The 14900-nt window shown below is 33.4% G+C and overlaps 2 protein-coding genes across 4 annotated transcripts in view; one reads left to right on the plus strand and one right to left on the minus strand.

The window, feature by feature from the left end:
- GatA (glutamyl-tRNA(Gln) amidotransferase subunit A, mitochondrial) overlaps positions 1-4524 on the minus strand; it is a 28801-nt gene extending 24277 nt beyond the window's left edge. For both annotated transcript variants that reach the window (XM_072520711.1, XM_072520712.1), the window contains exons 1-5: positions 4404-4524; positions 3865-4349; positions 3575-3814; positions 2051-2198; positions 724-941 (exon numbers count right to left, since the gene is read on the minus strand). In XM_072520711.1, coding sequence (XP_072376812.1) covers positions 724-941; positions 2051-2198; positions 3575-3814; positions 3865-4349; positions 4404-4436 — 1124 coding nt within the window. In that variant the 5' untranslated portion in view covers positions 4437-4524. The remainder of the gene's footprint in view (positions 1-723; positions 942-2050; positions 2199-3574; positions 3815-3864; positions 4350-4403) is intronic.
- Positions 4525-5057: 533 nt separating this feature from the next.
- Positions 5058-14900, plus strand: part of Top1 (DNA topoisomerase 1) — a 34484-nt gene continuing 24641 nt past the window's right edge. For both annotated transcript variants that reach the window (XM_072520708.1, XM_072520709.1), the window contains exons 1-2: positions 5058-5215; positions 5530-6187. In XM_072520708.1, the coding sequence (XP_072376809.1) occupies positions 5174-5215; positions 5530-6187 (700 nt within the window). In that variant the 5' untranslated portion in view covers positions 5058-5173. The remainder of the gene's footprint in view (positions 5216-5529; positions 6188-14900) is intronic.

The following is a 14900-nucleotide window of genomic DNA, read 5'->3' on the forward strand; positions in this document are numbered from 1 at the left end:
ACTGTACCAAAAATCAATAAAATTAAATTAACTACAAAATATTTTTTATGATTAAATATTATATTACAAAATTTTATCATCTCTTTATAATTACTATAATTAAATTAGCCAAAGTATATAAAAAACTTAAAATTAAAAGTCTTTCCTATACAACTACATTTAAGTGTATATATTCTTTGGTGATGTCTTGATTGTAATGTCACGTTCCAATCAATGTTGCCATATTTTCAAAAAATATTTTTAGTTACTTTAGTTTTGTTCAGTTACTGTGAATATGCATGGAATTTCTTTTTGCAATTAGGATGAATTATGTCTTTTTGTAATCTTTTTATTTTAACTTGATTTAACAGCTAAAATATCGGTATTTATATTTATTTAAATATATTTCATATGGTTTTGTAATCAGTTTTATATTTCTATAACACTTTCTGTTGTAATTTCCAATCTTATCTGTATTTCCAATCTGTATTTCCAATCTGTATATTAATTTTTTGACACTTTTTTCAAGGGTTTTTTGTACTTTTCTTAGTTTCCGAAATAAAAATTAAAAAAGGCCTTTTTTCACTTTTTAGACTAAGCAAAAAAAATTGCATTTTTAGCGATCCCGGTTAGCTAGACTTTTAGCGAAATATGTAACGGGATACACAATACGAATAACGGGATACATACAACGGTGCCTTTATATAATTTTTAATATAGTAGATACAATAACATTGTACTTACCTAGATAGTAAAAAATAGTTTCCAGACAATATCCTATTTTTAACTACATCATTGAACCCCATCTTTCGTGTTGTAGCATACAGTTTTTCCGTAGAAGACTCTTCGTTTGCTCTATAACCATATTCAATGCCATCATATCGAGCCATATTGCTTGCAACTTCACAACGGTTTAAAATGTGGTAGCAAACAATGCTGTACTCTGTGTTTGGCATGGAAACCTACAAAAATAATATAAGTATTAACAAAAAAAACTGATCTCCAAACTCTATGAAAAACTAACAAAATAAAATATGTAATAAAAGAAAAAGATGATTCCCTCTCACCAATATGGTTTAAAGAAAACTATTCAACCATCGAATATGTGCATAGCATCACACACATCATTAAAAAGGCATTACAGAAAAGGAAAGTGACATATGTCATGCATAAAAGATTGAAATGTTCGAAATGTGTGCATACAGAAGAATGCTAAAAATTGCGTAAACTGTCACAAAAATGAATAAGTATGTATTAAGCGAATTGCAATTGGTAACACCACCAAGAAGAGAAAAATTTAGAATATTTTGGCCATGTTATTCAAAATGCCTTGTATAATCTAATACAGTAATTAACCGAAGACAAACGTGGTTGAGGTAGAAAGACCTATGGCTCAAGAATCTTCATCAATGATATGGAGTTAGCAGCAGATCACTATTCCGAGCACCAGTAGAAAAAATGAAGATCATGTAATTGTCAATATTGTTAAGGACTGCCCCTTAAAGAAGGAGAATCGATGAAAGAACATTAAAATTCATATAAGTATTTATATGATAGCTGATGATATCCATTATAGAAAAAGAAAATTTCATGTAAAAACTCCAACTTTAAACAGAACTTCATCATCATCAACCTGTATGCGTCTACTGCTGAACATAGGTCTGCCTCAGCTCTTTCCATCTGTCTCTGTCTTGTGTGGCTTAGTCAGTTATTGCTAACACGCTTCAGATCATCAGTCCATCTAGTTGGTGGGCGTCCTCTGATCTATATTACTTCTTGTCTTGGTCTCCACTCGACTATATGTTTTATCCATCGGTTGTCTGATAATCTGGCGACGTGTCCCGCCCAATTCCATTTTAGCAATGTGATTTTGTCGATAATGTATGTTGTTTTTGTTCTAAGACATATTTCTTCATTTGGGATTTGGTTTCTCAGAGAGACACCCAACATCTGGCGCTCCATAGCCTTCTGAACACCTCTCTGAGAAATAGAACTTACCATAAAGAGAATCGGACTGTTTTGAACAAATCTGTTAGATTCCCCTTTTGTATAAATAGATAAACTCCTTTACCTCTTTAATAACAGCACCTTCGTTTTGTAACATCACAGCTATTTCATTCCAGGTATCTAATACTTCATCACATACATGTTCTGAATTATATTCTACAGGTATGCCAATTTTAAGACCTTTAATACTCATTTTCGATGCAGGGGGTAACCTAAAATATACACAAATTAGTAATGTAAAGTAAATTTTGCTAATTCTTTTCATAAAGCTTATTTTTATCTTGGTCGCGTAAAAATGGGTATTACACCCACCTTTATTGAACAACATGTTAAGAAGCAATGTCCAAATATTAGGGATTTTAAGGTTGAACCCTTACCAGTGAAAGGTGAAAACATCTCTTTTAAAATAAGCATCCATCCAGATGATAAGGAAGATTTTTCGAATCCGGATATTTAGCCTAAGGGCATAATTTTAAGAAAGTTTTGAATTAGCAATAAACGCCAGTCTGAAAATTTTCAACAAGATCGAGGAGATCAGACCGTGATATAAGTAAAAATGACTCATTGAAATCAAAATCAAATGTATGTGTTTACTATCTCAACACTGGGGGCATGAGAACAAAAATACAAAGTTTCCAGCAAGCTTTGAGTTGTTCTTGCTATGATATAGTAATTATTGCAGAGACTTGGTTGAATTCAGATTATTCTGATGCTGAAGTGGGAGTTCCAGAGTATGACATTTATAGATGTGATCATGAAGTGGTGTTAAACACTCTAAAGACACGTGGAGGTGGTGTATTAATCGCAGCTAAAAAGAGCCCTTCTACTCAAAAAATCGTAGTTGCTCTTGTTGACTCTTACATATATCAGTTATACCCAACATTTAAAATTAAAACTCAAAAATATACACAGCCAATAAAACTTTTTTTATTGGCTGTGTATATATACCTTCTCCATCACCTTCTCAGTCTTATTTAAGACATTGTGAAACTACTGTTGAATATGTTTAAAGTAATTTTTCAGATAGTTTGTTTGTCTTGGTAGGTGATTACAACCTACCACAAGCTAAATGGGGCAATGATGAGTTGGGATTGACAGTGACGGGCACTGGAAATGACTGTAAGTATTGTAGCAAATTGCTTTAGTTTCTATACCTTTTTTCAAAAGAATGATATTTTGAACAGCAAAGGAGTCCCATTGGACCTGGTTTTTAGTAATTTGGAATCTATTAATGCCACTCCAGCAGTAGATAAAATTTTTGAGAATAGTTTAAATCACACAGCTATCAGTTTTGAACTAGTGTGTGAAGAAAATTTTGATGTTATGAATTACGAGGAATACTTTTATGATTTCAAAAATGGTGACTACTTTTCAATAAATAATTATTTAGCAAGTATAAATTGGGAGGAACTGTTTCTTAATGGTACAGTTGATAGTATGGTGGTCATTTTTTATGATATAATTTACTGATAGAACACTTTGTTCCACTAAAGAAATATAAAACCTCTACCTTCCCCTCTTGGTTTTCGTCAGAGCTGCGTAACCTAATTATATGTAAAAAACAGGCCCACAAATAATTTAAAATTACCTTATTTTCCTATAAGGTCTTGTGAGTGATGTTGAATCTTTCTCATCATGTCCGGCTATTACATTAAGCACTGAAACAGCATCATCAATGGTTCTTGTCAGAATTCCTGGCACATCCATTGAGTTTACCAAAGGAATGAGTCCTAAACGTGAGACCAATCCATAAGTTGGTTTCAAACCAACAATTCCACAGTATGAAGCTGGATTTCTTGTAGAACCACCTGTATCCGAACCTAAAGCTCTAATAATGTATTAATATATTAAATCATTCAACAATTATTGGTGACTTACGCAAAACAAGTACCAGCAGCTACTGCAACTGCACTCCCTCCACTACTGCCACCAGCAAGATAAAAATCATCACTAGTTAATTTCCATACATTTTTTGTCGGCCCATATATGGAATCTATTGTAGCAGAACCCATAGCAAATTGATCCAAATTGGTTTTTCCTATCAAGATTGCTCCAGCATCGAAAAGTCTTTGACAGACTGTAGCATTATATGATGGTACAAAATTTTCTAGCATATTCGAGGCGCATGTTGTATTTATATCCTCCGTGCAGAAGTTGTCTTTTACAGCTATCACAACACCATCTAACTCTGATAAAGGTTTTTTCTCTTTATATCTGTTTTCTGATTCAATCACTTGAAGTTTTGCTTGTTCTGATGTAACAGATATAAAAGCATTTACCTGTTTAGTTTCCTCGACCTTTTTTAGGGCTAAATTTAACAATTCTGTTGGTTTTACGGCCCCATCAAATAGTAATCTTGAAACCTGAAATATTTTTAAATATAAAGACATGCGTAAAACTTAAAGATAGTTTCTTACTGTTTTTATATTTGTGTGAAGTAACTTGTCCATTTTGTAAAATGTTTTTAATCATGATAGTTATTTTTAAAAATTAAATAGTAACATTTTCTTATTTTCAAATTTCTACCATAACCTAAAAATTATATTTACTTTTATACATTTTCCTACAATGGTGTGTCAAATATCCAAGAGAACTTGAGCAAATATCTGATAGATGTCAGTATATGAAAAAAGTTTGATATTATTTTGTTCTTCTGATAGATGCCACTACAAATTTATTCCAGAAATTAATGGCAACCTGAATTTAAATGTGTGGAAAGAAGATATTTTAATTGTAAAATAGGCTTTTAATAATCCTGTTTTACAAAACAACAATTGACCATTATAGTATACTACGAGTAAGTTAAACATAAGATCCACATACATAATGTGAGATTGCTCTCATCTCAATCATGTGAGTAGTTCTTTTATTCAGTTTATTAGGTGTCACCTAATGTTTATTACTTATTTATATATACAAACGGTTTCTTTGATGAAGTACGGTAAATATTGATATCATTTTAGCACGATAACTCCAGGATTTGACGTATTTTACCTTGACTAGTAATTAAGGAAAGGCAGGTTTTAAATGATAGCGCCGGAAAGGTTATTGCCTTCCACCGATTCTGCGCACAAGCGAAATTTAGCACTTAGACGAAAACGTTGCTTGTTGCTTTCTCCGACAATCTCCAATCTCCCGATCGGTCTCGGAACCACTAAGTTATAACTTGAGTGCAATCTGTATCGGAATGGAAGTCGAAAACTCTGTTAATGAAGAAAAATCTTGTCCAGTAAGTACATATTTAAACTTGTTTTTTTATTTTTTACATTTGTACTTTTACGAAATTCTCAATTTTTGTAAAATAGAGCCAGTTTATATGTGGCATGAAAGCGTGATGCGAAAATTTTCTAAGTCCGAAAATGGCGTCAGAAACTAAGTCCCACGTATTGACTTGTGTTTGAAAGCGTGTGTACTTGCAAAATGTAACCACGTTTTTTTCGTAATTTTCAACGTTATGGTGTATTTAGTGAAATAAAAATTAATGAATTTTCTATAAATTTTATTTTTAAGTAATGTATTAATTAATTTTGTCTGTCTGTATAGGCAAACAAAGAGCAAAACGGTGATTCAAGCCATGTGAATGGCCTAAACGGTTATTCCGAGAAACACAAGAGCCACAAATCAGAGCACAAAGATAAACATAGGGATAAGGATAGGGACAGGGATAGAGAAAAGGATCGAGATAAGGAAAAAAGTAAAAGTAAAGATCATAAGAGCTCTAGCAGGGATAAAGATAAAGATAGGCACCACAGCAGCTCGAAAGATAAAGATCGTCACAGCAGTTCACACAAATCTTCTAGTAAAGATAAGGACCGCGATAAGGAAAGGGAAAAAGATCGGGAGAGAGGTGACAGAGATAAGGAGAAGGACAGACACCGGGACAAAGATAAGAGCAAAGATCGGCATAGAGATGATAAAAAATCATCCAAAGATAAAGAACATAAAAGTTCCCATGATAAAGACAAAGACCATAAGAGTAGCTCCAGAGACAAAGATAGAGAAAGAGACAAGGAGAGAAGAGACAAAGATAAGGACCGGGATAAGGAGAGACGAGACAAGGATAAGGACCGGGATAAGCATAAAAACAGAGAAAAGGATAAGCACAGGGATAAAGAGAGAGATAAAGACAAACATCATTCCAGTTCTAGAGATAAAGATAGGAAGGACAAAGAAAGAAAATCTGAAAAGGAAAAAGATTTGGGTAAGTACTTTTAACTTAATTGTTGTTAATTTGTAACAGTTACTAGAGAGGTTCTAATACTAGTTTCCAGTTATTTATAGATTTACAATTTAGGTCTCTTTTTAATGTTTCATTATGCTACATTATTTTGTATCTTTAATACATATTTCTCTTTAACATTAGCCAAAATGATATTAAAAAAATTTGCCAGTTTGAAATATCTGTTGATCTTTCCAATAACTTTCCATATGCTTCAAAATTACATTTTAAACTTTTTTTTTATGATAAATGTATACCCCATCTGTTAGATTTGCATGTATAAGTCAAAATTGTAACATTTTATACTTTCTCTAGTTGTACAAAATAAATCTATTTTATATTTTAGTAAATATTGTTGATACTTAGTCATATTTGGGCACCTTTCCTCTGTGGAGAGCACTATTATCCTTTGTGCATATGTATAAAAACCTTTTCATGAGGCCTTCACTTTGATTTGGAAAAGTCAGTCATATCACATCCATGTCCGTCACATTATAAAAAAATCAATACCTACCTTTTTCTTTGGTCTAATTTGTCACTTTTTGTGATGAAAAAATAAGTGTCTAAATTGTTGGCTCTTTAAAAAAAATACTGCTTGACTAAATACTTTCACTTTAATTCGTTCTAAAGACGAAAGTAGTCCTTTTATAATAACATAATAAGTATAACTTTGGAGAGGGTTACTTGCTTTTCTGCACTCATTTCAACAGTAACTGCTTAAAAAAGCTTTAAAATACGGCAAAGTTCTTTCAATATCGTCCATTCTCCTTCAGTTGAAGATTAATAGTATTGAGCAAAAGAACAACTGTTGAAGCCAAAGGTTCCTATAATGTAAGTAGTCTCTCAAACATTTAGTATGTCGAGTTACACCTTGTTGCCACTTCATTAATCAACTCTGTGGGTTTTTTCAGGTTTCATTTGATTTTGCTTAAAGCAAACATTTATTTTAAACTAACAAAGTGAAATATTAGATCCTTTTTCTGCACCATCTTCCATTTGTTTTCATTCAACAGTAGGTTCATATTATAGTTGCAATTAATAAATAGTGTAAATACCAAAGAAATCGCCACCCATTTCGGCAGGCGTTGTTAATTTTTACCAACAATGTAATATACTTTTTCTTTGGTCTTTATATTACATTACATTAAAGAATTTGTTTTGTGTTGCCGACATCCAGGTATTTTGATTAGTGTACTAGCTTGGATATCTGTATCAAAAGTAATGAGTATTTCTAAAAATGAGGAATTGGTACTATGTGTATTGGACAAATACCCTTTACTTTGTAAGGGGTAGGTATTTTTTTTACATCACTATTTGAGTCTCATTACTATTTTATATGATTAAGAGCTGAAAAGATAAGTATTTTTTTCTTGGAAAGTATGTATACTCTCCTCCTATTTACATCTCTTTCTAACCATTTCTTCTTTGTCCTTTTACATACCTTCTAATATACCTAATCTGTCTTAAAACCAGCTCCCAATAATATCTAAAGTATATAGGTCAACTTTTCTTAATCACACACCCCCCCCCTCTTTATTTGTAATCTCAACAACCTACTTTTACCACACAACATCATACTAAAACCACAGAATAAATAACAATCAGAATGCCCACTCTCAGATGCCGCCTTTGAAGTTTGTCAGCAGGCGCTCGCCATATTTTAAACGGAAACATAGACTTGAATTGAGATATTTGTGACAAGCTACGACATAACTGTAATTTAAATTTTTAGAGATTAATAATTTAGTACATTTGAAATAATTTAACCATAATCAATAAAATGTCACTGAACAGCACTGGTTCTGTTTAAAACATGGCTGATTCCGTCTGCGGGAACAAGATGCGCGTACTTATTTTTTCAAGCTGAGTGGGCATTCTGTTTGTTTATTATTCTGTGTTAAAACCCTCATAATATTCATTTTTATAAATATTATCCCTGGTTTATTATATGATTCATTTAAGATTCAACCAAACACAAAAAAAAGCTTAATTTCATTTTGGATAGTGGTATAGTAACACCCTTTTCACACACACAACCAATACAAATATTTTTCTGGGTACTAAATGTTGTCTGTTGTCATATGTATTGTACTAGATCAGGCAACCAGATACCTAGACTATTAATTGATGATCTGGAACTGGTAGGTGTGGACACCTTCGTCTACCTGGGCTTGCTGCTGACCAAAGACAACAATATCAGCGAAGAAATTAAAAGAAGAATAGTGCTTGCCAATAAGTGCTATTATGGCTTGAGAAATCAGGTGGCCCCAAAACTACCCAGAAAAATTAAACTTACCTTATATAAAACACTTATAAGGCCAGTGTTAACATACGGGTCAGAAACGTAGTCACTTACAGTGAACGATCAAGAATTGCTTAAACGTTTTGAGAGAAAAATTCTAAGGAAAATATATGGTGGAGTCCAAGAACAGGGTTTGTGGTATAGGCGCTACAACTTTGAGTTATGCAGAAGTTTTGGGGAACCTGACGTTGTAAAATGTATTAAATTAGCACGCCTTCGATGGATAGGACATGTAATTAGGTGAGATAAAGATGCAACGATCAGAAAAATTTTCGACCGAAGAAGACCAGTGGGAATACGAGCCAGAGAAAGACCAAAAATTAGGTATGAAGATAATATAGAGGATGATCCAAAATCCATCGGAGTTAAAGCATGGAGAAGAATTGTCAGAGACAGGGGCGAATGTAAGATTGTTCTGAAGAAGGCTTTGGTTCATAACGAGCTGTAATGCCACTGATGATGAAATGTTGTCTTTTAACATAAAGGGCCTTATTATTAACCAATAATTCAACTTTCAATTAATTCTTACAACTGTAACACACTACACAGTGGTATATATTACATAAACATACTCTGACCTTTCATCAGTTTTAATTATAACTTGTCACACATTCATCTGTGGTCTGTGGTTGGAGCTCTGGAGATCTTAGGTTTCTTTTCAGATTTTTTCAATTATTTCATCACTTACTTTACTAATATTCATTTGCAAATTGTTTTTGCTTCATTATGTTTTCTTTCATACATCATTGTTGGTTTTTCCATAATGCAATTAGCCTTACATAAATCAGTTAACAATTAATTCCATAACACTCTGTACACCCAATTAACACAAAAATTCTTTCCAGCTTTCATAACTACAACCGATTACATAATGTTCCACACATACTTTCATACTAATTACTATTTAAATGGGAATAAGCCACAATTAAAGGTTAAAATACGTTTATTGACGTTTCAATTTCCACTTCGGAAATCGTTCTCAAAATACAAACATTAGTAAATTGTAATATAATAATATAAACTCCTGGACAAAATTAACGCACCACTCATATTTTTCTCAATAATCTTTATTTATTGATAATTTACTGTACAACAAGTTGCCTATGGACCTTGTTTGACAGTGACAGTTGTTATGTAAGCTAATAATAGTCTTGTTTTAACAATAATTTGTATTAAACTTTGTTTTAGACTAAAAGTGACTTAAACTTTTCATAAAAAGTACCGATTAAATCAAAGTGATTGTGAGAAACAAGCTTTTTATTGTGATATTTTTCATCACATGCATGTTTGGAAGTTCATTTGCATAACAATCGAATAAAGCATGAACCGCCAAAGAAATTTGTAGATGGAGGAGGCAGTGCGAGCATCGACTCTCCTAGATGAAGGATATTCAATTCGATACGTTGCAGGTTTGTTAGAAAGACATCATTCCAGCATCAGTCGCAAGGTGAGGCGATATAATGAAACCAGGGTAGTACCATCGATGACCAGGGCAAAGGCGAAAACGTTGCACTAATCAAATTGATGATCATTTTTTGAGACAACGTGCGCTCAGAGATAAGAGAGTCACAACTTGCTATAGCAATTTGCTAAAAAATGAACTAGCAGATGTTCGAAATGTCACGATATCGTCTCGAGCAGTTAGAAGACATTTACATGAAGCAGAATTGAGCAACAGAAAACCGGCCAAAAAACCCTTGCTTACCAGAGAACACAGGGTTCAGAGATTGAATTTTGCAAGATTGCATTAAAATTGGACCATCGATGATTGGAAACGAGTACTTTTCTCCGATGAGACTAGAGTAAGCCTAAAAGCTCCAGATGGTCGTGAGCGTGTCTGGCGAAGGCGAGGAGAAATATTTTCCAGCTGCAATATCTCTCTTAAAGTACCTTTGGGTGGTGGCTCTAATATGTTTTGGGGGGAAATTTGTTTTGAAGCTCGTACGGAGTTGGTCTCCATACGTACGAAGTCTATGAATGCCTATTATTACTTAGACAACATTATTGTAGAACATGTAATGCCTTTTGCTCCGTTTCTTGGACCTAATTTTTTATTCTTGCAAAACAACGCTCGTCCTCATGTGGCTCGACAGGTTATTGGCTACCTAAATGATGTTGATATTCCATTATTAGAGTGGCCACCTACCAGTCCGGACATGAATCCTATAGAGCATCTATGGGACTATCTAAAAAAAAAGATTTGAAGTCGTAGACTCCCTATTGCCAATCACAACCAACTCATTGAGGCCGTTATTAAAGAATGGGAGAATATTCCGCAAACTTTTGTTAAACATTTGATATCAAGCATGCTTCGACGCATAAACGCAGTCATAAGAAGTAGAGGAGGGCCTATACGGTATAAGTGATGACCCAGATGCATTTTATTGTGTTACTTTACTGATTTTTTTCTTTTTGAAATTTGGAGTTATGCTAGCTTAGTTACGCATTTCCGACAAAAACAAATTTTTAAAGAAACAATAAGGCAAATTAAGGTCATGATAAAAACATGTTGGACTTATTTGTAGGTGTTTATTATTATTTCAATGTAACTTAGTTTTATTTTGTGTTCATATTGTAAATATTTAGATTATTTAAAGTGGTGCGTTAATTTTGTCCAGGAGTTTATAATATATAATAGTAATTAATTTAAAATGCCACAAGAAAATAGCTTCAGAACAATACTTTCATTAACTGTTGATTCCAATATAACCAATTTTTCAAAATCCTATAAATGTTTAATATTACAATTTAATTACTATTCAAAATAAACACTTCAACAACATATCACCCTGCCATATATTGACTAATACATACTCCTCATTCAATTACAATTGTCTCTTTATTAGCTTTCTACAGTCCATCTAATTTACTTCGTTGCATGTCATTATCATTGACAGAGATCGAAGTTGAAATAGTTGCCAAAGTATTAAAAAATCCTTTGTAAAAGTATTAAAATATACAAGATTTGCCGTTTCTCTTATATTATTAGTAATTTTGGTTTTTCAAATTCATCACCCTGTATATTCAGTCATTATTGGAATCTCCTATTCAATACGAGTTCAACCATATGTAAGACTTATGATTTTATGTAGTCTGGAAGATCTTAAATACATAAAACAGAAGTCTGGCAACGCCTAATTGTCTCAATAAATTTTTTAATACTAACTATTTTCAACGACATTAAAACGTAACAATTGATAGATTACAATATTTTTTAACATAATGGTTACTTTATCAAGTGTTCAAAATGTGCTCCATTTGTGAGTTGACAGTACCCTAATCGATGGTAGAATGCGTCTACCACATTTCTCCATGATTGTCTAGAAATTATTCGAGATTGCTGGATTTAGTTTTGTAAACTGAATTTTTCAAGTATCCCAAATAAAAATAATCTTTAGGATTGAAATCAGGTGAACGTGGAAGCCATTCAATTCTACCTTTTTTGCACTTCTACCAATTTTGCACTGTTTTATGTATTTAAGATTTTCCTTCTTCTTATAGTGCTGTGCACCTATAGTGCGTTGGCGAATTATTTTAAGGTCAGACGTGTCTTTTGCGGTAAGACTCTCCAGACTACATAAAATCATAAGTGTTACATATGGTTGAACTCGTATTGAATAGGAGATTCCAATAATGACTGAATATACAGGGTGATGAATTTAAAAAAATAAAGTTACTAATAATATAAGAGAAACTGCAAACCTGGCAACATTGCAAATATCAAATATGGAATCTCCGTATCACAAAATAGGTGTACCTCAAATTTTGTAAAATTATGACTAGCAATTTACGAGATAATTGGTCGTTTCCAGACTTTTGGGCCACTCTGTATATTTTCTGACGTTCCAAACTTCACTAGACTTCTCATGAATTTTCTATGTCATCTTGAATGTTCTTGAACTACTTCTTCTTTTTCGTCGGGGGATTTTTTCTATGTGGGATAAATCTTTTCAAGATATTATCAGGAATTATATACAGCCGCCTGGAATCGTTTTCGGAGGAGATTATTGGTGAATACCAATGTGGCTTCAGACCAAAGAGGTCAACTATAGACCAAATACATATGTTAAGAGGTATACATGAAAAAGGTGTAGAATATAACATACCTATTTACAACTTGTATATCGATGTCAAATAGGCGTTTGATGGAGTAGATCGACAAAAGATGTTAAAGCAACTATCTATGTTAGGGATACCCAATAAGTTGGTTAAACTTATACGAATGACTCTGGAGGGTTCCAAAGCTATGGTGAGAATAGATGGAGATATGACGCAGTCCTTTGATATTGAAAATGGAGTTAGATAAGAGGATGCCTTATCAACAACACTTTTTAATCTAACTTTAGAAGCTGTTGTTAGAAAACTGGATATAAACGGCTGTATTAATACAAGATCTATGCAAATATGCGCTTATGCGGATGATGTTGCGATAATAAGCCGCAACAAAAGGGTATTAAGCGAAAAAGTTATAGAACTGAAACGAGAAGCTGCTACGTTTGGTCTATATATAAATGAAAGCAAAACAAAATATATGGAGTGCACAAAATCGAATGAACATGAGAATCTGAAGGTAGACAACCATACCTACGAATATGCCTCCACTTTTCCCTACATAGGCTCAATAATAAATGACAACAACAACATCAGTCAAGAAATACAAGCACGGATTCTTAGCGGTAATAAGTGCTTTTATGCATACAAAGACTTAATGAATAGTAAGTTACTGAATCGTGAGTCTAAGCTGAGAATCTGCAAAACAGTAATTAGACCAGTGGTCACATATGGATGTGAAACGTGGACCCTCTCAACCATTGATGAAAATCAACTGAGAATATTTGAGCGCAAAATACTAAGGAAGATATTTGGACCAACCCAATGCAGCGATGGTTCGTGGAGAATTAAAATGAACCACGAGCTGGATGAACTAATGCAGAGCGCAGATATTGTCAGATTTGTAAAGTCACAAAGACTAAACTGGCTTGGTCATCTAGAAAGAATGCCAGATAATCGAGCTGTAAAAGATGTATAGACGACGCGCGACGTAGAGAGGGATCTTAAAACCATCAGGCAGTGGCGAAGGAAAGTATCCGACAGGGCAGAATGGAAGAACATTGTTAAGCAGGCCAAGACTCACAAAGGGTTGTAGCGCCATTAGAAGAAGAAGGGATAAATGTTTTTCGTCATTTTCGTGACACTGCTCCTTCCATTATAGTTATTCCATGCAATAACTGGTCTATCAGATAACGACTGAAGTCAACTGGGTAAATCAGTTCGATGGTATGGGGCTAGTCTCTCGATATGAACTACCTTGTTGTTTATTTTCTGAAGAACGGTATATGAGCCTTCCCAGTTTCGTTTAAGTTTCGGACAAAGTCCTTTCCTACGTGTGGGATTGTATAACCATATTGGGTCACCTCTATCGAAAGTTATACCAGTAGCATGCATGTCGAGCCTGACCTTGGCTTCATCACTTTGTAGCTTCAAACTTTTACGATCAAATTCGTAGACGTTTTCCAACTTTTTCTTTCAAATTTTCGATGTACGTCAGGGATGAAAGTTCTTCTTCGCAGGGAGGCAATCTTCCGAAAATAAGATCTTGAGAAAGCTTCATTTCTCTTCCGGTGATCATCATTGATGGAGAGTAACCCGTTTATTTATGTTTCGAACTTATATAGGCTAACAGGAATAGAGGTGTTAAAGTATCTTAACTTTTGAACCCTGATTGTCAGCCACAAATATTGAAAGGTATTAACAAACAGTTCATGTCTTTCGACCATTCCGTCTGATTGTGGATGGATAGGCGTAATGCGAGTTTTCTTAATACCCAAGATTTTTATTAATAATTGCCATACTTCTGATTCAAAATTTCGTCTTTGATCAGAATATAACTCTAAAGGAACTCCGTGACTTGATATGTGCATTATGAATGCTTCTGCTACTGTAGTCGCTTCTTGATTAGGAAGAGGTACAATTTCAGGCCATTTTGAAAAATAATCCATTGTGACCATTAAGTACTTGTTCCCTCTCTCCGTCATTGGAACCGAATCGAGAATATCCACTGCGAGTCGTTCAAACGGAAAGATATTGTGCCTTTTAACACGACTTATTGTTCTAGGGCCTTTTCTACCATTACATAAATCGCATTTTTTACACCAATTTTCTACGTCTTGGCGGCAATTGATACAGTAAAATCTTTCTGACCTTTAAGTCACGGAACCAATAAAATTTTGTTGTTACGTTTTTGACATTCTTTTGACAGTGATTATACATTTTGTTAAATTTTTAGTAGTTATGGCATATATTGAACAATTTTATGAATCGTTACCGTTATCCAAAAATATAGGTTCGTTAAAAAAACTATCTTTAATTTTTAGACATATTTTTTCTATTTTT

Source organism: Diabrotica undecimpunctata, chromosome 1 (genome assembly GCF_040954645.1).
Source record: "Diabrotica undecimpunctata isolate CICGRU chromosome 1, icDiaUnde3, whole genome shotgun sequence".
NCBI lineage: Eukaryota > Metazoa > Arthropoda > Insecta > Coleoptera > Chrysomelidae > Diabrotica > Diabrotica undecimpunctata.